Raw genomic sequence first — 20,690 nt, forward strand, 5'->3', positions numbered from 1 at the left:
TGACCTGCCACATGGCTCCGGAGTTGTTGTGTAAGCTGTCTGCATTCAAGTTGAGGATTTTTTTATAAATGGGGGTTCCCATGCATAGGTGGGGATGGGGGAATTGGGGCAGGAATGGTGTGAGCACACACGTACTGGAAGATGCCAAGTGTGCCTGGAGCCTTGCTGCATCCCTGCCAGCACCCACGGCAGGGTGGGATCATCACAGCCGATCCCCTGACACAGATGGAGGATCTCAGCTCAAAGAAGAGAAGGCTCCAGGGACACATTATTGCCACCTTTCAGTACCTGAAGGAGGCCTGTAAAATGAAAAATTTATGAGCAATGTAACGGCTTTAAGATAAAGGACAAATTTTTCTGTTTTATGGATATGCGAAATCATGAAATATGCTGTAGTTTTAGAAACATACTGTGGTACAGCTGTGACAAAGGTTTGACCTCATAACTGCAGTAGAATTTATCAGATCTGGTTGTTCAAAATTGTGTGTTGCTTGCACATTATTTGTTGCACATTAGTTAACAATTAAATACTTTTTGAAAAATGCCTGGATCTGTGACCAAGCATGAACCTGAGCTTTAGAATAAGCCCTGAGCTCCCCACCCAGGACTGCTTGCTTGTGAAAAACAGGGTGGCTTCCTGTGTGGTACAAAGGGAAAAAGGGTGGGTCTATGCAGTGCCCTGTTCCAGGGTAGGAGAGAATCTGAAAATTTTCCTTCCCTTGAGCTTGCAGAAGCTTGCAGACTTCAGTAGCATAATACTCACTTTTGACAACACGGTCATCTTGGCCTACCATGAATAGAAACTGTGCCTCACCTTTCTCTAGCAGGATCCGGCTTTGGTTGCCAGGGGCTTGAAAGGGATCATCAATGACATCAGAATAATCAAGAAATTTGGAATTGGTGGCCTTGGCTTTGTGTTCATATAAGGTCACAGTGGGGATGATTTTATCTTTGTAAGAGAGAGGAATCAATGTAACAGCAACAGGGGCATTGAGGGAAGCAACAGCCAAGATGTTCTTCAGGAAGGCAGCCATGGCAAGGGACACTTCGGCTCCTTTGGAGAAACCAAGCAGGCCAACCCCTGGACCCTTCACCTGGGAGATAGGAGGAAGTGCTCATCAGTGCTCAGCTGAAAAGCACAACAGCTGATTCATGAATGGGCAAGATTGTCTAATGCTGAGAGTTTCCAAAACCACACAAAGAATATGACAGCAATATTTACTTTTTCTTTTAAACAAATGACAGGCATCTCCTACACATTTTTTTTTCTATTGTATGTAAAATATTCCCTTATGATAGCCAAGAGAGAACAAGCACAATGACACTATTTGAGCTCTGGTTGCAAGAGAAAAATAAGATTTTTTAGAGCTAATGTGGAAACGTTTTGGTAGTGGGAGGCTGTAAGAGGAGATCAAGGTTCCCCCATATTTGACAGAGACGGTTTCAGCCATCTCAGAGATGTACCTAATGCTGCTCAAATATGATTAAGAGGTGGTTTTAATTTTCTTTTTATATCTCTCTGTCTACTCTGCTATTTACTGGCAATAAATTAAATTGATCTTCTCTAAGTCAAGTCTGTTTTGCCAGTGATGTTGGGCAAAACATTGATGAATTATTCCCTCTCCTTATCTTGACCTGTAAGGTTTCCCTTCTTAGTTTCTCCACCTCTCCGGTTGCTAAAGAGGATTGAAAGAGTGGCTTGGCAGATATCCAGATATCCACCCAGCCAAGGTAAACCTCCCACAGCTGGCTACCAGTAAAGGCTTTTTTCTTTATATTTTTTAGACTAAGGGTTCATGTGTGGGCATGTGGTGACAATTCATGAAAGCTGCTTCAAAAAATGCAGGTACCTCCTCTCCACAATGCAGTTGTCTTCTTAGTCACTCTGAGATTGTGGTAGCTGAATAGTACACATGCTCTGAATAGTACCAGTGAATATCTGTTGATCCTTCCCCTTTCCTAGGTGAGCATTCTGGCAGGTGCTAGCTAAACCAGATGAGTATTTCTGCATCTTTCTTGAAAGTGGCAAAGTGACAGGCACTTGTGGGACTGCCGACTCCCCTCCCCACTTTTTGTGCCTCATAGAGATTTTGTGAAACTCAATGGTCCTTGTGTCCTTCAAAAAGATGCTGTTCCTGTGCCCCAAGGGTCTGATTATGAGAGCAAATAAATGCTTACTCTCTCAAAACTCTCCTGTCCTGCTCAGCTTCACTTGGAAAAATTGGTGGATATGTTCCCTGTACTTTCATTTGTGTTTCTGCACTGCTTGGAAGCCCATGAAGGGACCATCAGCATGGTCCTTGCCTTACAGCATGCAGAACATTCCCCTCCAATAGCCACGGTGTCATGACCTCTGGAGGACATGACACTTCCCCATGCCTTTGGTGCCTGTGCTGTGCTGCCTGTACAACAGGGCCTTCAGGCCTGTGCTGCCCTGCACAGAACCCAAGCCCTACAGGAAACTCAGCCAGCTCTTCCTTACAGAGACCACAGGCAGCTCCCACCCAGGACCTGAGGTAACACAGCTAACGTGGCCCTGCCCTTATTGAACAGTGCAGAAAGACATTCCCTTGCAAACACTGTTTCTCTTTTACTGTAGATATGCTACATAGAGCTGTTTCCTTATACAAGAATCTTACAATACCTTAAAAGACTGAAAGGAGACAATCTCTGCTATGCACCACGTCTGCGTGACATGGGGAAATGCTTCTTTGCTTGGGGTTCTCAGCATCTAAAGGGATGTAAGTTTAGTGTTAGCTATAATACATGGCATTTTTAGATACCTTACAAAATATGCTTTTCTTACTGGGATTGTAATGGACCACCACCTCCTAGTTAAAAAAATTTGGTATACTCTGCAGGTCTCAGCAAGAAATAGCTTTCTGCAGAAAGAGCAATTAAGAAAAGAGAAACTGTGCCTCGCTAGTCCTGTGTAAATCTGTGAGGAGTACCTGTAAGGTGTCCTGTAAGCCCAGGCAGTTTCCAGAGTCCAGGGAAAGGAAAAGCTAAGATTTTATGCTGTCTTTGGTCGGCATTAAAATGCTCAAAACAGACATGGGAGTGCTTGCAGCCATCGCAGAAAGAACTGCATGAGCTCCTGGTGCAGCTCTGCAGCACAGCCCCAAGCAACAAAGCTGCAGTGGTGGTGCCTGTGGTTGCACACAGAGCAACCCAGGAAGGGCACCACTGAGACAGGAGATATTTACCAGGGACATAAATGGTGCGGTAAGGATGGCTGGTGAGGATGAATAGACAGGGGGGTCAGAGGATGAGTTTGGCAACAGCATTTCTGTCCAGCCACTAGCACTTCACAGAGCCAAGAGGCCCAAGGGCACCCCAGCATGATTTTGTGCAATTTTACACAGCTCAACTTTCAAGATTTAGCAAAAGCATACAGGCAAAAGAGGGAGGAAAGGCTGGCAGTGTTCCAAGTACGGGATCTTGGAGGATATACTGTACACTTAAATCCCGAATAGTTGAGTATATGGGTGCCATCTTGCAAAACCTGGATAACCCAACAGCTCAGAGGAGCACAGGGCAATGCACCCTGCTCACTGTGAGTATAGCTTCAGGAGGCTTTAAAGACAGAATATCTCTCACCTGCTGACTGCTATGATAAAATAGCATTGTGGAAAAGTGTTTCAGAGGTTTGCCAGTATTTATGGGAACTAACCTCACAGCCAGGCACACATTCGTGTAACTTGATAGGTCCTAAAATGAAACTTTTTCACCCAGCACAAAAAAATCCCCAAACATATTGGAAGGCACCCCACTTACCTTGAAAGGACCAATAATTTCATTGCTAAAGGCTGCTGTGGGGAAACCAGTGGGGGAAGATATTTTATCTGTATTACTGGACTGAAAAGGAAGCAAGCAAACCTGAAGCATTTCAAATGCAACAGATCACGTTTGCCTGAGAAAATCTTACTGCATCATTCAGTAAGGGCAGGGCCACATAGGTGGGTGTGATTGCTCAAACTGAGTGGGAGCTGCCTGCAGGCCCCTCTTTTAGGAAGAGTAAATGTGTGACCAAGGGATCTTTACAACACAGCATGAGCCTGAAGGCCACACCATATATATAGGATATCCCAGCAAAGGCACACAGAATGGTGACCATTACCAAATATGCCTGTGAACAGTATTTCCTGCATGCAGCTGAGCAGACTGCTGTAAAATACTCTGAAAACATGACAATTACCTAGGGTGTAATAACATGGCTGGTGAAAAGAAGATAACAAATTCTCTTCTCTAGGCACTCAGCCATGCAGAATTGCTCCTACAGCAAATGCTTATTTTATTCATAACATTTGATTTCTCTACCCACGACATAGACCTTCTACCCCCAGATGAGATGCAGGGACCTGAACTGCTGATTCATATCTAGCAGACAGAAGGCAAGACCAAGACAGAACATTTCCTAAACAAGTGTACTTTTATTTTGTGAAAAAATAAGGGTTAGATTTTTGCCAGAGGCTTCTTTGTAGTCAGAATACCTTTCTCAAACAGAAGTGTAGCTAGAGAAATCTTTTCCTCCAAGGTTTCACATGGAAGGTTAGCCACACTTACATGATTTGGATAGGAAGACAGAAGAAATTCTATACTGTCTGTATATTCAGGATCTAGCTCAAGGAACTTGGGTTCTTCCTTATGATACACTCTTGAGTTTTCTGTAGTGTAGTATAGCATCACACCTGCTTCTTCATTACACAGTCTAACGATGCCATGACGGAGCAGGCGTACTTCGGTGTCTTTTGTTATCAGGATATCAACATTGCAGGGGCCTCCATCTTGCCACCGGGCCGGGAAGCCATAGACACTCTGTGCCTTTTCACTTTGCGTGAGCACTGGAGGGAGACAGTCATGAAGAAACGACTTGGCTCTCTGATCCACAGCAGCATCAATGGGTGCATAGTCAACAAGTTTCTTTATCAGGCTCTGCACCTTCTCCACAAAGGCCGTTCGCCGAGCATCGACTCTGTCACAGTTAGCAACCCCCATATACTGCAGGTAGTCCATTGGAAGCCCCCGTCGGTAGTCCACATCTTCCTCCAGGGCCATCTGCAGGGCAGCTGGGAGGAGCTTCTCCAGAAAGTCCCCCCAGGAATTCCTCTGGTAGGAAGACACAGTGATGTGGAGTGAATGTGCATCAGGGAGACAATCACCCTGGTGGATAAAGCCACGGGGGAAGTACAGCAGGTCTCCAGCCTCCAGCACAGTCTCCAGCACAGGCTCACCGAGTTCAGCCTGCGTGAGGTTTGTGCTGGAGAACTGAGGCAGCACCTCAGCGTCTGTTCGGGGCCTGTAGACACGCCAGTGCTTCTTCCCCTCCAGCTGCAGCACGAAGGCCTCGATGTCATCATAGTGGGGGGCAAAGCCCTGCGTACCCGGGGGCGTGAGGTAGGTGTTCGCCCCTGCCATGCTGCCAAACTGCTCCTGCAGGATGGAGAGGAAGTGCCAGACGGTAGGGGAGAACGCCTGCGGGCAGAGGAGGCGCAGGGAGCAGCCGTTCTGGTAGAAGTCCCACACGACAGCGGGCAGGGCTCTTCCGGAGGGGTTGTGCGTCTCCCGCACTCCCTCGGCATAGCTGGTCACATCCAGGTGGGTGCCGAAGTGAACCTCTCCTCCTTGCAGGGCGGCGTCGAAGTCGGCCGTGGAGAAGAGCCCCGCGTAGTAGCCGGGGTCGCCCCGCCGCAGCAGCAGCGGTGCCCGCTCCCAGTGCCGCCCCAGGAACTCCGCCGGCGCCACCGGGGCCAGCAGCCAGCGGAAGAGCTCGGCCGCCCGCTGCCGGCTGTCCTCCAGCCGCGCCAGCCGCCGCAGCAGTCCCGACACACCGCCGCCGTCCTCCCCCGCCGGCCGCGGGCCGCCTGGCATCGCCTTGGGGCCGCCACGCGGTTTCGCATCAGGCCCGGCGGCCGTCGCCTCGGGCCGAGGATCCACGGGGGCCTCCACGGGGGCCTCCACGGGGGCCTCCAAGGGGACCTCCACGGGGAGCTCCACGCGGCTCGGGGGTGCCGCGGGCGGAGGAGCCTTCGACTCCGAGCCGCCGCCTCCCGCCCGGCCGCGCCTCGGGCGGGCCTTGGCCCGCTTGCGACCCGCGGGCAGCGGGGCCGCGCGGCGGCGCCGCTCCATCCGCCCGGCTCCCGCCATCCGGCGGTACACGGCGAGTGCCGAGAGCCGCCCCAACTCACGCTGCTCAGCCACCATGGCCGCCATGGCTCCCCGCCCCGCGCCACCGCTTCCGCCGGGAGCGCCCCGGGCACGAGATGGAGCCCGCCCCCGCCTGTCCCCGCCCCCCCGTCTGCCGCCGGAAAGACGCATTCCATGGGTGCCTGTGGTGCCGTGTGGAACAGAATGTCTTGTCTTGTCTTTTGTCATCTCCGCCGCTTAAAATGTGCTGGGTATATTTGCTTCCCCCGCCCTGCGGAAGAAAAAGAGAGGCGATTCGCCTTGGTACGATGCAGGTCTGTTCCTTGGCTGGGAAGCTTCGTTCTGGATGTACGCTCTAAGCAGTACGTTCAGAAAGTTATGTTTTGTCTGAAGGCGTACGGTAAAGATATGCTTTCAGACAGCCTGGAATTATTTTGTGACCTAATGAGTCTAGATGAGCTAACACTCATTTCATAATGTGTTGCACAAGGAGTAGCAACCCAAATTGAATGGAGCTAATTCTTGTGTGCCACCCCCCTCCCCTTTTCTTGTGCTTCTGATGGTGATGGCAGCTGAAAGGCTGTCATCTCAAAAGGATCCCAAAAACCCAAAAGACGGTCATGTCACATAGTATTTGTTGGTTTCTTGGTTTTGTTTTTGGTTTTTTTTTTTTTCCCAAATCCATTCACTGTCTAATAACCTGGGCAGACCTTTGTTTCCTCTCTGTTTCTCTCCGAGGCTTCCCAGAAGGCCAGCATTAGTGGTGCTGGGCAGCCTGAGGGCTGCTCTGCGCTTCCAGAGGCTGCAGCTTCAGCGTAGGAAGCTTTGCTAGAGGGGTAGAACAAGACTCTGCTTGAGGCAGAGGTAGAGGTTTGCATTGACAGACATATTTTTGATCAAGATACAAGCTTCAGTTGAAGAAATTCGCTATGCAGTACTTTTGTGAGAAGAATCTTTGATGAACTTCAGTAATTCATGGGAATGAATTTTGCATGAGAATTTCATCTCCAGAGGCTGCTGTGAGTCTAAAGCATTTAACTGCAGCAATTACCCAAGTATGCCCAGGAACCCTCTGGTTCACAGGGTGTTATTAACCTCTCACAGATATGAATATCAGCTGCACACAATATATTAAACAGCTAACACTCTAAGGCATATGCAGATTTGTTGTGTGGGCTACTTAGTGTAGCAGGCATAGGATATAAAGCTGAAAAGAGAATTTTCACCTTTTGCCAGGTTTCAACCCAGACCTACATTTCAATTTTACCACAATTCAGGAGCAGAAATCAGGCCTAATGAGGATAAGTTCAGCTGTTAATCTCAATTCTAGAATTGATGCAGATACCTCAAAGGTTGTTTGAATTGCCTTAAAAACAACACAAATCAGTCTCACAGAACACCAATATGCTCCAATCAATGAAGGCCTTTATGTATATGTGCAAGAACAACTGTTTTAATTTTGGAGGTATTTTTCTGACGGAGTGCTTCGGGCATAGCCTTCGCAGCCAAAGCTGCGTGAAGAGCAACGGCAGTAGAAGACTGTCCTCTTTGCGCCACGATGGTTTTAGTTAATGGAGACGGATTTTAGGAGTGCACAGGCAGCCTTCAGGCTCCGATTTCACGCCTGGGCCGTTTGCGGCTTTGCCAGCAGGTGGCAGAGGCCGACCAGCAGAATTGCCAGGCAGCGCTGTGCGCCCCGCTCCGGGAAACGCGCGCAGGGAGCGCCGCATCTGCCTGGCAAGGTGACCCGCGGGGTGCGGAGCGCAGAGAGAGGGGAGCGCAGGCAGCCTGTGCGTGCATCTGTAGACTAGAAGAGAAGGGAAGGGCGAACCCTGTTTCAATCCACTCTTTGTTTCCCCAAGGTTAAGCCCTGCTTACTAGAATAATCTTATCAGCTGAAACCATTTCAACAGAACTGGACTCTTAACAAAATCGAGATGCAAAGCGCTTGAAATATGGTAAAAGTTAGGCCATTGTAGGCTTTGATTATACGTAAGCACGGCTAAACAGGCTTGGCAGGGGGAAGACTTTTGAAAAACCTGGGTGTCTGGATTGTTATTTGTGTTACTGCTTAATTTACTGGAGTGCAACTGATCCTTCTGAGAAGAAGCCAGGCGCTGTGCACAGAGCCTGACCTGAGTTACATCAGGATATCTGTAATGACAGCAGCAAAGCTGTTCTGGATGTTTACCAGTACAGGGGGTTCAAAGTCTCATTTGAGGCCCCTGATCTTCATAGGGATGTCACTTTCTACTGCTGAGAGACAGTTGATTGACACTGGGTTTTTTAGATATATAACAAAGTCTCTGAGCAAAGGACACAGTGGAAAATAATAGTGGTTAAATCTCTATAACAAGAAAACATTTATTTTGACAATTTAGTCTCTCTAATAATAAATTCTTTTGAGAATAAAAAATGTTGTTATTTTTCTGTGTGACACAAGAAAGGGTTTTGACCTAGCGCAAAAAGAGAGAGCTTCAGTGTCACTTACAGAGTACTCAGATGGTTGTTTAGGAATAGCCACAAAGTTTACATGCTCTTTGCTTTCATTGTCCAATATTTAAAGGGAACTTGTCGAAAGAAATATGTGTCATGTACAGCTCTTTAAATAAACAAAAGGAAAGCAATACAGATCTCTGAATGATTAGGTGATCCCTAGCTGCTGCTTACACAGACAGAGTAGCAACTGGAGGCTCAATTAAATTTCTTAATTAGAATTTAGCACAAAATTGCTTGGGTTTTATGAACGTATAAGCTGCATTGCCAAGAGCCACATGTGTTTTATTTAAGAGGACATATAAATGTGGTGAGTACAACCTCACCACATTAGAGAGTCACAAGTGACTTCAAAAGAAGTAAGTAAATGGCACCTTAAAGAGATGTAGGGTTCATTTGATATTTTAACCTTATGCCATTCAAATAATTGAAATCTCAAATTTAAAGAGCAGTTTGGTTTAAGTCCTGACCCTGCAAAGCTATGAGTAGTCTTCACTAATGAGTGGAAAGGACAAAATTCTTTGCAGTTTCCTGTGTATTAGATACTCAGTTGTTCACCATTGCGCAGATCTTCTCTGTGTTCCCAGAAAATCATTAATGTAAACCAGTCACTATTAGAAAATTAAGCCCAGCTTAATCCTTCTTCTCATTATTACTTTGCTGGTGACCTTCCTTTTGCACCATCAGTTTTGTTTTCATGCCAAAACTAATACCTAGTAAGGATAAGGAGCATTTCAAGCCTTCACTAACAGGTTTGCTTAGCTGACAATCTTTCTTATACAGCCTAGCTACATCCACTGTGTCATCGCTGGAAGGACACTCGGATGGATTGTGAAGCCTGCTGCTCATTGTGAAAGCTATAAAGTTCACTGCCAGATATAACAAGACTGAAAGCTAATTCAGGAACTGTTTCTCAAGAGCTATCCTCTGGCCTCCCTCATCAGAGTGAATGCACTCACTCACTGAAGCATCTTTTGGCAGCAGCTTTGGCCTCCCTCCAGCTGTTTCTCTCTTCTCAGGAATTTTCTTATTCAGTGACTGGTTGTGGTCTTTAATCCTGGTTGTCTTGTACAAGGAACCCCACTGAGTAAAGAAGCCTTCCCTGCCATGGAACAGCCAAATTAAAGCACATTTGTAAAAATCATAATTAGAAGGTCCTGTCCTCCCTGTGAAATTATCTTTTTGGAGGGATTTGGAAGCACAGACATTTTCTTTTGTACCATGTGACACTAAAGCAGAAACATTAGAATTAAAGCTGAATTAAAATAATGTATTTAAGTAGAACCCTTGGCTGAGTTTACTCACCCCGTTGAATAGGCATGTGTACTTTCAAATTCTGAAATAATTTTATGAGGGTTTTTGTACTTTTATTAGATGCCATCTAGCATTTGGTAGCATTGAGCAGATACCATCTGCAGTGACTCCATAGGCAGTGATTAAATACAAAGCTCCAGACTTCAAGGCTCCAGCAGAAGGAGAGAAAGAAATGGCCATGAAGAGAAAATCCCCATCCTAAAATGAAGGCAAAGAGGACCTGAATGAAATACTTGTCATGTGGGATTAATCACATCTAAAGAACCAAGGTAGAAAGTACAGTCAATGCATAAATCTTGTGCTAGAGAATATCCTTTTGATATGCACAGACCTTGGCTCTTGAGAAGATGTTTGGCTGATGCCTTTCCATGGAAGAAAGGTTTTAAAAGATTCTTGCTCCTCATATCCTTTCTGCACTAATGATGGCAACTGCATAGCTTTGTTCATTAAATACACTTATACCCACTATTTCAAGATTAACATATAGCTGTGCCAACATAGGGCAGCCCTATTCAACATTTGCTTCTCCTGTAAGCTTCTTCTAGTCAGAAGCCTTGCAAAAAGACTTTACCTTTTCTTCCCTATATTGAAGTTTTTCTGAAGTACTCTGAAATTGCTTGCTCACTTCAGATGCTGTACTACCAAGACGAAAATACTGTGCAAACAGAATGCCTTGGTTTAGCAACCATATTGGCTCAGATCTACTCAGAACACGACAGGAGAAAGCCCCTGTAGTACTTGCTTATTTGCTTCCCATAGTAGATATGTGTTGCTACTAACCAATATGGCACCTTATAGAAGTATTTTTGAACATTTCCAGTGCTCATTCAGACACAAAAGCTCCTATTGTTTTATATATATTGCCAGAAATATGGAATTCTTCTTTGTGAGCATAAAAATGCATATATGGTAGTATTTATACTGGTATGGCTTGTTCCTAGAAGGGATAATATTATGGTGTGATTAGAGAAGGGAGATTTAATCACTGACATTATTTTAGATAACCAATAGGGAAGAATGATGTTAGGCCTCCGGGGTCTGCAGTAGGGATAAAGGAGTTTGCATTGTCATGAATGTGTGTGTAATATATTCTTAGGTCCTTAGGGAATAGCATACTCTCCTGCTGTCCCACTGAGTCCAGGAAGGATCTTGGCTAGAAAGGCACAGCTGACAGGAGTCAGTGGGCATGACAGGGACAGTCAACTCCATTAATCCTGTGTATTACACAAGGAGCCCCGTTCCCAGCCTTAAAGAAAAGGTGATAAGGAGCAAATTTGATTTGGTTTATTGTGAATGCTATGAAGTATCTTCCATTTCTTTTTTATCCATGAAGATCAAAGGATTTGAAGCATTGCTTCCAGTGTCAGACCTTGGAGAAGTAATTTCCCCCCCTCCCATGGAAAGGCTGTGGGAAGACTTAGTACTCAGAATGTGCCTTGGTCCTGCAGTGCAGCACTGTGAATGTGCAGCTTGCTGTGCTCGATGCTCAGCATGTCCAGCTAAGTGACCTCTAGGGTCATCTTCCTTTCCTTTCCCACCACAGCCCCCTTTCCCTTCAGTCACCAATGGGGAGGTCAAGTTATCAGCTGAGCAGAGAAGCAGTAATGACAACAAATGAATTTTGCCATCTAATAAATATTTTTAAAAGCTATAAATAGCTGAAGCATACATTAGATTTTATTTACAATAGCATGTCCTGGCCTTTTCCTTTATACTTTTCACTTGGATGCAGAGCTTCTTGATAATATGGGAGTTGTTCATTTGGAAATAAGTTTTTATAAGAAATTTAGGGCACCATGCTTTACAAAAATTTCTGTCAGAAATCCAAAGACTGTGAATAAGATGGAGTGTTACACTGAAGGTACTGGAAATACAACATTTTAAGAGCTATGTTAAGTCAGGAATGTTTTCATAAAATCAGAAGAAAACTTAGGACTGGTAGAAATCATTATCTTATCCTCCAGCAATTTTTGAATATTTGAGAGGGAAGGCAGCTCTCTGTCTTGATTTTGCTTTCCTTGGAAAGCAAAGGGATATGCAAAAAGATGTAAGGAGAACCCCTGCATCTTCTCAGATTAATTTATGAACAAGGGATGACTTGGGGGTCAGAGCATCAGTGTGAAACTGAGTCAGTGTCATACTCACACTTCTGCCTGAGCACTTCCTATGTAAACTTGGTAAATTATTTTTGCACATGATGCTCTGAAATTCCAGTGATTTCAATTGCTTTGTTTTCTGGATGCTTGCCAGCCAACATTATAGCCCGTGTTCTTTGTTGCTCTGTTTCTTTGCTTGATTCAGAAGCAAAGAGGAATAAGTGGGATGGTGTATGCACGGAGAATATAATAATGAAGAGAAACATCATGTAATCTTTGCATTTCGATCACCTTCAAATTGTTTTTATTTTTTTTCCCCCAACTGAATGCACCAGGAATCATTCTGGCTTGCATTTTGGATGAAGTAGCTACTTGAAAGTCTGGTGAGAGGAGGCAGCTGTTGGAAATATGCATTCTGGTTAATGCATTCAGGCCAAGCCCCGTATGTGCAGTCGCAAGGGTGCTGCTCCCAGAGGATTCCCCTGGGTAATTTCCCTTTGAAGCGGAGCCTCCTTGCTGAATTCAGCACCTGGTACTGTCTCCATTTGGAAAATGGAGGCATGCTAGTGTTTCTAGCCGAAGGAAGGATATCCTGAGAATACTGTGATTCTCAGTCTCAGTCGTGAAGGTTAAAGGAGCCTGCTCGCGATTCTCCTGCAAGCCTGGCCTCTGGCTGATGTAGGGCATCACGGTTTCTGGAGAGCTGGCATTAGCAGCACGTCCCACTGCAGCCCCCAGGGAAGGTGTCAGTCACCACCTGTGGTTTATCGGGGGGAAACCGAGGTGGCAATGGGGCTGCGGGAACCCTCCTCCTGGTGCCACCACCGCAGCCGTGAGGAGACGAGAACCACAGCTGAACCGAAGCGCAGACAGGCGGTGGAAGGCACATCGCCCCTTGGCGCATCAGCGGGTCCCCGAGGTGCGGGGGATCCCCGGTCCCGACTCCGGCCGGGTAGCCACCGCCGCCTTCCCGCCGCGCCGCGCAGTCGAGCCCCGGGAGGGGCGGGCGCAGCGCTGCAGTGGCACCTCGGGCAGCCAATCCTGGCACGCTATCCCCACTGCGTCAGCCAATCGGAACCGACAGTGAGAGATTGGGGGCGCCAAAGCCCCGGAGTGAATAAACCACCCGGGACCTGTGGGGCGGGGATGGGCAGGGCCGAGGCTTTGACGGGCGGCTCCTCACACCAATCCAGAGGCGGAACTTCGGGGCGCGTGGCCAATGGACCGCCGGGGTAGGCGTGGCTGGCGACGGGGGCGGGAGCGGCGGCCGGGGGGCGGGGGCGGAGCGGCGGCCGGGGGGCGGGGGCGGAGCGGCGGCGGCGGCGGCGGCGCTGCTCGGTGGCGACGGGCGGCGGAGGAGGCGCCGGAGGGAGGCGGCTGCGGGTAGCAGGTGAACACGGCCGGGCCGCGATGCGGGGAAGGGCCTTTGCCACGGCGGCCGGTGGCCAGAGCCGCGGGCGGGCGCCACGGGGCCGTGCCAAACCCTGCGGGGCGCGGGTGGGTCCGGCGGCGGGGGGAGCGCCGGAGGCGGGGGAAGCTTGAGGGGCCGGAGGGGATGAAGGGGGGGCAGGGGTACTCCGGGAAAGTGCGTGCGGAGGCGGGAGGAGACGTGGGGGCACCCTCCGGTCCCCTCCCCGGCGGGGGGCGGTGGGGTGGGGCGCGATCCCCGCGGTGCAGTGGAGCGGGGGCCCGGCGCAGGTGGAGCCTGCGGGGGGCGGCCGCGGCACCGAAGGGCCCTGCGGGGAGCACCGAGCCGCTGGCCCGAGGAAGCGACCCCCGGGGCGGCGCCGCTTCATGGGATTCTCCCGGGGCTGCCTCCTGTGCCTGCGGTCTCTCCTAGGCCTTGAATCCCAGCCAGGTTTCCGTCAGAGGGTCCCTCCGGCGCGGCCGCTCCCGGGCGCTTTGTATCGCTTGCCGCCCCTGCGTGGCCGTGGGAGCGAGTGGGGGCTCCGGGAAGTCGGGGCTTCTCCGGAACCGCTGCCCCGTCTCAGCTGGGGCGCTGTGAAGTTCGGGAGGCGTCGGGACGAGGCTTTCGGGCGATGGTGCTGACGACCCAGTCTGGCAGCGGGAGTTGTAGGGGAAAGGGCCCTTGTGAGCAGCGGGGCTCGTCTCTTTTCACCCCGTTCGTGGCTTGGCCGGTGCCTTAGTGCGTGTGCAGCAGCTCGCCAGGCTGCACAAAGGAACAGCCGGCCGGGTTCGGCCCGTCCTACGGGCGCAGGAGGGATGGATGAGCAACAGCGTGCGGGGCGGGGGCTGCGGTGGGCCCGGGCAGCATCGCCCCGCTCCGTGCTCCGTCGGGCACGAAAGGTTGAAATGCAGCTCCCGTTCGGGGTGCCTTTAAGTCCTTTTATTGCGTTCATGAAGAGATGAACAGTGTTCAAGAATGAAATTATGTATCCCTCACAGTAGAGTTAATGTCTTGCAGCAGCTCTGATCTACAACTCCTTCGGTCCAGTAGATTTATATAACCTGCTCATTAATGGTTTATGAAATGATAAGGGAGATTTTCTGTGTGCTGCTGTGTTTTCTGTGTTGTTGTCAATATTTCCTAATTCAGCTGTCCGGAGTAGGAGAAGCTTATAGCTGTTAACAATGTGTATTTCTACCATTTAAGGGATTTTGTTTTGCTCTCGTTTTGTATTTTTGATCATTCTACATCTTGAGATAGGCTCCTGAATGAGGAGAGTGAATAAAATGGAAGGCACAGTCATTCTCTTGGCTACAGTAATACTCTAGGTATGACTTGTAACAAAAAATGTAAATATTTAAATGGATTTCTGACTCAGTTCTATTTGACTTATTGATCTATGGCTACTGCTAAAATGGTCTATATGATTATGCAGAAGTTAATAGTTACCATAGAGAAAGAGATTGTTTTTCTGTTCATCAGTGAGTGTTTTCCATTTCTTCATCTCTTGGCAATTGTCTGTGGAAGTGCTGTTTTTTTCTCTTAGCAAAAGTCTTACAGAAGAAATAAGAATGTGAGCGAAGTCCAAAACAATAATTTCAGATGTGTTCAGCCTTGCCTGTGATTCTTGGTACCCTGAGTTATCCTACAGTAAAAGCTTTTTAATCTCTAATTGCATATAGTGTTGGTTTTAAGCCTCGGTGAAAATTCAGATTTACAGGACTCTAAACCTAACACATAAAAGATTTTTTTTTCCTGAAGTATACATGTGAAATGCAATTCAAATGAACCATTTAAATCCCTACTAGCAGAAAGTCTATTTTTCATTCCTGGGAATTACTTTCCTGCATTTATTATTTAGCTTAAATGTGTGGAATCTGAAGGTGCATGTAAACTAGACAGAGTAGACAAGTTTGTTTATCTTCTCACGTACTGTTGTGAAACCTTCTGATTTTTTGTTAGTAGTTTGACAGCATTATGCATTTGAGAAGAAAAAAACCTAAACCAACAAGCCAAATTGGGCTCTTAAAACTTGCCAGACTTCTAAGTCTCACATTTTGTGGTTTGATAGAGCTGCTTGGTGTCAGAATGATCTGTAAGTAATTTTCTTTCCTACCATAATGGATATGATGGGATAAAAACTTTCTGAAATGGTAGTGGAAGTCTTTGCAAAAATCGCTTCCTTCCCCAGGAATAGAAGGTACTGGGAAAAACATTTTACAGTAGGTTTTTTATTGTGTGTTTGTGAGAGCCTATTACAGCACTGTGAAATATCTCTTGAATTCTGCCTATAGTTGGTTTTATTGCACTAATATTGATGGAACTACATAGCATTGGAGAAAAAAAATTGCTCTAATGCTATAGAAATTTAATTTTTTGTACTGTAGAAAAGATGTTTTACAGAAACTGTCAAGTAAGAGATTGGCAGCCTAAGCTGGTCTAATTGATGAGTTTGGAGTTGTATCCTACTTATTGTGTTCATCTACTTGTCTGACACTCTGCTGACTTTGTTATTTTCTTTAGGGGAGGGGTCAAAGTTTACTTATATTTTTATTTGCTTTGCCAGCTTATCAAGCAAGCTTGGTTTAAACTAATGTGAAATCTTGTTCTTAGTCTTGTTTTTGGAGTTTGCTTTATGTCAGTGAACATATATTAAAATTACAGATTTCTTGTTAAGTCTCAATTGATCTCAAAATATTCATAAGTGAAAATTGGAACATATTGCCTTTCTTTTCTTGCAGAATACCAAGCATAAATTCAATCAAGCTAAGACTTAACATGTCCTTTACAGTCATATTATGGAATTACCACCAGAGCAGCTTTGATTTTTCTGCCGACGCTTTCACCAAAAGGATCTGTTTTCCCCTGTTAGTCTTTCTTTGCTGATCCAGCTGAAAATGGCCGTACAGAAAAATGTTAAGCTTCAGTTGGATCAACTGTCTGAACTGACTTTGTGGCTATACAAATGTTACTGCTTGCATAGGAGGAGAGGAGGCTGTGACCATTCTTTGCTGAAGCAGCTCAATTTTAGTTTTACCTAAATAGTTCAGCCTTGTCAATAGACTTGCAGCTTAAACTGAAGCTCTGGTGGTCGTGTCTCCTTCTTGACTGTGCATCTTCAGCTGCTGGCAAGGAGGCCTTTGTGAGTTAAATGAAGTCAGGGAGTTAATCAGGTAGTTAATTGCTTTTTTTTGTTTTGTTGAATTTTGGCTGGATCACGTATCTGAACTGGCTGATCATCCAGGTCATGGGGTGGAAATGGGATTTACACTGAAGTGGGGTTGAAGATTGGTAACTCTGATTGAAATTTCTTTGAGCTTCTCTGGAACCATACATTCCCATCAGCATGACCTGGGTTAACAAGGACCTATAGCAAACTGTTTCAAGCTGGCTTGGCAGGTAAAAATCACAGTAAATTGGAGAGTGTTTGTTCCATTTCTTTCAGCTGGCATGTTGGTGTGGGTGGCAATAGTAATGAGCAGAGGATGCGGAACTAGGGATGTGCTCAGCACAGCAACCTCAGACTGACACAGCTGTGTCTGGAAGGGGATTTGTTCTCATCCTAAGGGTGGGATACATCAAATGTTCATTTTGAACTTATGTTCTTTATGGTGTATAGTTAAAACAGATGTTGCATCAGAAAGAACAAAATTTTAATAATAAGTAATATCAGGAAGACTCTTCTGTCCTGCTGTGCAGGATGTGGTTTTTGTTGTTGTTTTGTGGGTTTTGTTTTGTTTCTTTGTTTGTTTGTTTATTTTCCTTCATTTTTATTGAGCAAGACTTGCAACTGGCAGATACCAGTTTGGATGTATAAATGGCATCATGTCATATGTAGCTGCAGTTAGATGTTCATCCAGACCCCTTTGAAGCGTGTGGTTAGGAGATAGCTCTGAAAACGTGAATTGCTTTGTTTGGCATTTGTCTTACATAGTAATTCTTTGTGGAATCCTGGTGTTCTGTAGTAGCAATTACCAGATGTGATGGCTTAAAGATGTTTCGGTATGGTAACTTCTGTTTCCGCAGAGGTGTAACTGAAAGTGTGTCAGGACAAATTCATTTGTGTGTGAGGAATTGTTTAAAAGGAATACATATGCCAAAGTGTAAAGGTGCTCTGGAGGAAAATATAAAACCATTAATTTCAGAGTCTGGGGATGTGAAACAAGCTCTTGGCTTCTTTGAGTACTGAGTCTGTAGGATTTTTGAGATTTTGCTGGTGGGCTTTGATACTGAAGCCAGAACCAAAGCTGTTACCCTTCTAAGTGAAACAATGGAAAAGTACAGTGTATTAAGACTTGGACCAAACTGTTTGGAATCTTTTTCTGATTACCTTTCCTTTTCTGGGAAACAACAAACTGGAACTTCCTGGTGAACTGGATTATAAGCAGTACTGTAAGTATACCTACAGAGAGTTTACTCTTCAGAACTGCTTTCTGTAGGTGTGTACTTGGTCATTGGCCTGGGCTTGTTCACTGATCTAAGAGCTGCAAGTGTTACTGAGACTAAGAAAAACGTGTACTTGGCCAGAACCACTCTTACTGCATGCTAGCTCTTCTAAGTTTGGATGTGACCACTCTTTATCAGTTTATTTTTCTGGGGCAAAACCTCCAAACATCAATGACCTCTCTTTCCTTTTTTTTTTATGTTGTTTCAACTTCATTAATGTGATTCAAGCCTCTGTTGAGGCTCCACTCTTAATGGTGGACTGATTTTAGACTGTTGAAGAAGCTTGTTTCTGTAATCCACCAGGACTAGAGATACCTTGGCGTTTCCAATGCTGTGCAGTTTGCTGATGGGCACCACTGAGCATATAAGAGCCAAACTCTCCTCATTTTTCAGTGTGCCTTGTAGTGCAGAGTGGCTCATAAATGCTTGGATCTTTAGTTAGCTGATATATTTGTGTGTTGCCTTAAGATTTCAAGTGAAGATAGTCTTTTTTTTCAAAGGCATTAATTCATCGACTCCTGTAGTAAAAATCTGTGGAGACATGTGAAGGAATTTGTTCCCCATATGGAGGAATGACACAAATAGAAACTTGGTTCACAATTAATATAGGCTGGGTCTAGATTTTGTTTAGTAACTAATGATAAAAGTGTTGGATTTATATTTTCCCACAGTATAAGGGAAAAGCATGTTCCTGCCTTCCAAATGCGTCTAACATCAAACTTCTAGTTTTGTTCTTGGGTGGTTTTTTCTGGAACTCAGTAGCACTAGACCAGTTCACATGAAACAAGGAGCTGAATACCATAGTCTCATGAAACGTAATTGCTGTTTTTAAAAAAATTTTCTCTCTAATACTTGGTTCTTACTCAAATTAATAATCTAAATTCTGTGGGGAGAAAAAAGCAGTGCGTACTTTTTGTTACAAAAAAAGTTGTTGTTAATTTCATTTGTACAGGTGGCTGTAACTGCAGGACTATAGAGCTGTCGTGCTTTAAAGGTTGTGGCTTCCTCATGTCTCAGCAGTGGATCAGATGAATTTTCCAACCTGTTCCTGTGCTTTACTTCTATGCCTTTAGCATAGACTTTTTTTAAGGCTGGTTATTTTATTGTCAGAGTCTGCTTAACATGGTATTTCTGCTGACTGTTTTTGATTTAAAAGAATGAGATGTGACACAGTTTTCAAAAAGTCTGTGAGGCTTAATCTGGTCTAAAAAGTCTGAGAAAGAATTTACCCATCATTAGTGTGGTACTACTCAAGGTTTAGTGCTTTGGGCTGGGCTGGGGTTCCTGTGCAGTTTCTTCCTTGTAGTTCTGATCAGTGCAGAGTCTGTATTTATGTTGAGTCATCGCATTTCAGGTTGAAATGTACATCACCTGTGCATCAAATTCCCTAACCCAGTCTGAAAATCTGAGTATGAGAATTAGATTGTCTAGTTTAAAGTCTTATATAAACCAGAGTTTATAGGATTCAGTGACTGTGATGTTGGTTTTGCTTTTTGTATTTTAGCACATACCTACTGATGGAGCGGCTTTTTTGGGGTTTCTTTCCTTCCCCCCCTCCCCCCCCCCCAGCCCTCCCAGTTGAATGATTAGTAAGCTAGTTAATAGTTATGATTATTTGTGTGCTCTTATATTAATGGACCTTGAACATTATCAGAGCTTAATATTGATGTCCAGTTTTGCTTGTGTCTATAAAGTTTGGTATTTCTGTGTAGGTTTCAGTGTCTATGTGAGAAGCATCTTTTGTGTAATGTGCTCTTTCTTTAACTGGATTTGCACAGGGTAGCTTTGAAAGAGTGTCATGACATTTGTATGTATATTTATTTGCACATGAGGATTGCTTCCTCTTTATTTTAAATGACATGAATTTGTCAGAGGTCATTTGATGTTTAAAGTGCCTCTCAACTGTGCCATCTTTGAGCAACTGGCCATTCCTTTGTGTTCTCTTAGCTTGGCAGCAGAGAGCCAGCCTCCTGCAAGGGAATGAAGGACTGCAATTCAGTTGGCCTGTATCTTTATGATAGAATATTTTCTGAAAGTGTCTGTAAAATAGTTGTGTTTTTAACAACCTTTTTGTAGCTGACTTTATGTAGAAAATCTAAGCTATGGTTTGGATTTGCTGTGTGCAGCTGGCAAATAGAAGACAGTCACTGAATGCTTTGTCAAACTCTCTGCATGTGCTATGGATAGGTGCATCATGCTAATATTAATGTGGACTGTGTATCATTGTAAAATTTGCTTGGCCCACACTCTTACAGCCAAAATACATGGCTATTTCTTTGCTGTCAGGTGGGGTAGGGTACACCCCTTTAAGGAGGTATGTGCTTAGTACTATCTAAAAGTTTTCCTTGTTCTTAGAAGTACAGAATTTGTATCTCAGACATGATTTTATTGATGTATATGACATAATATAGATTCATGTCCATTATCTCACATTTTAGATACAGTCCCATACTTAAGTTTTATTTTCAGTTGCAATAAGTTATTCTCTGGACAGTTAGCTCTTGCTTTGAGCATCATTTATTTTGTCTGTTAGAGTTTGTTCTCAAAGTAATCAGTCTTATCCACAGTGTTCAGTATCTTGTCCTTGCACAGGCCGGGAACATAACTGTTACTAGAAAAGGCAACGTGGTTTCTCTGCCTACAGTATTTGTTGACTTAAGGATGAGGACCCAATTCTGAAAATCACACAGTGTAAAGAATATTTATCATTCAAGCAGAGAAAAAAAATCAGCTCTACCATATACTAATTTAAGTACTGTTAAATTATTATTCTAGTAATGTAG

At 45.4% G+C, this 20,690-nt stretch overlaps 4 protein-coding genes across 11 annotated transcripts in view; 1 reads left to right on the forward strand and 3 right to left on the reverse strand.

Annotated features, from left to right (window-relative positions):
* Positions 1–512: 512 nt before the first annotated feature.
* LOC136558218 (acyl-coenzyme A thioesterase 6-like) lies at positions 513–4,329 on the reverse strand. Its single transcript, XM_066552539.1, has 3 exons — positions 4,321–4,329; positions 3,778–3,858; positions 513–1,094 (listed from the first exon to the last, which is right to left on the reverse strand). The coding sequence occupies exons 1-3, from the start codon at positions 4,327–4,329 to the stop codon at positions 513–515; spliced, it is 672 nt and encodes a 223-aa protein (XP_066408636.1).
* Positions 4,330–4,413: 84 nt separating this feature from the next.
* On the reverse strand, positions 4,414–6,228 carry RIOX1 (ribosomal oxygenase 1). The gene is made up of 2 exons (XM_066552261.1): positions 5,980–6,228; positions 4,414–5,943 (listed from the first exon to the last, which is right to left on the reverse strand). The coding sequence occupies exons 1-2, from the start codon at positions 6,211–6,213 to the stop codon at positions 4,456–4,458; spliced, it is 1,722 nt and encodes a 573-aa protein (XP_066408358.1). The 5' UTR covers positions 6,214–6,228; the 3' UTR covers positions 4,414–4,455.
* A 6,534-nt stretch (positions 6,229–12,762) lies between these two features.
* On the reverse strand, positions 12,763–13,849 carry LOC136558219 (proline-rich protein HaeIII subfamily 1-like). Its single transcript, XM_066552540.1, has 2 exons — positions 13,239–13,849; positions 12,763–13,111 (listed from the first exon to the last, which is right to left on the reverse strand). The coding sequence occupies exons 1-2, from the start codon at positions 13,847–13,849 to the stop codon at positions 12,763–12,765; spliced, it is 960 nt and encodes a 319-aa protein (XP_066408637.1).
* NUMB (NUMB endocytic adaptor protein) overlaps positions 13,358–20,690 on the forward strand; it is a 93,378-nt gene continuing 86,045 nt past the window's right edge. For 3 of the 8 annotated variants that reach the window (XM_066552808.1, XM_066552810.1, XM_066552811.1), the window contains exon 1: positions 13,399–13,443. The gene's annotated coding sequence lies outside the window, so the exon portion shown is untranslated. Of the gene's footprint in view, positions 13,444–20,690 lie in introns of all 8 variants that reach the window. The other 5 variants (XM_066552814.1, XM_066552815.1, XM_066552812.1 and 2 more) reach the window with 3 other exon arrangements.

The sequence above is a fragment of the Molothrus aeneus genome, chromosome 6, assembly GCF_037042795.1.
Source record: "Molothrus aeneus isolate 106 chromosome 6, BPBGC_Maene_1.0, whole genome shotgun sequence".
Lineage (NCBI taxonomy): Eukaryota > Metazoa > Chordata > Aves > Passeriformes > Icteridae > Molothrus > Molothrus aeneus.

Bases quoted from the DNA above. Each gene is read 5' to 3' on its own strand.
- RIOX1 (XM_066552261.1), bottom strand. From the start codon at position 6,213: ATGGCGGCCATGGTGGCTGAGCAGCGTGAGTTGGGGCGGCTCTCGGCA. The intron at 5,944-5,979 runs GTCCCCTTGGAG...GCCCCCGTGGAG, and splicing joins GCGTGGAGCTCCCCGTGGAG to GCCCCCGTGGATCCTCGGCC.
- LOC136558218 (XM_066552539.1), bottom strand. The intron at 1,095-3,777 runs GTAAGTGGGGTG...CCTATCTCCCAG, and splicing joins AAATTATTGGTCCTTTCAAG to GTGAAGGGTCCAGGGGTTGG.
- LOC136558219 (XM_066552540.1), bottom strand. From the start codon at position 13,849: ATGAAGCGGCGCCGCCCCGGGGGTCGCTTCCTCGGGCCAGCGGCTCGG. The intron at 13,112-13,238 runs GTGTGAGGAGCC...TGGCTGACGCAG, and splicing joins GAAGTTCCGCCTCTGGATTG to TGGGGATAGCGTGCCAGGAT.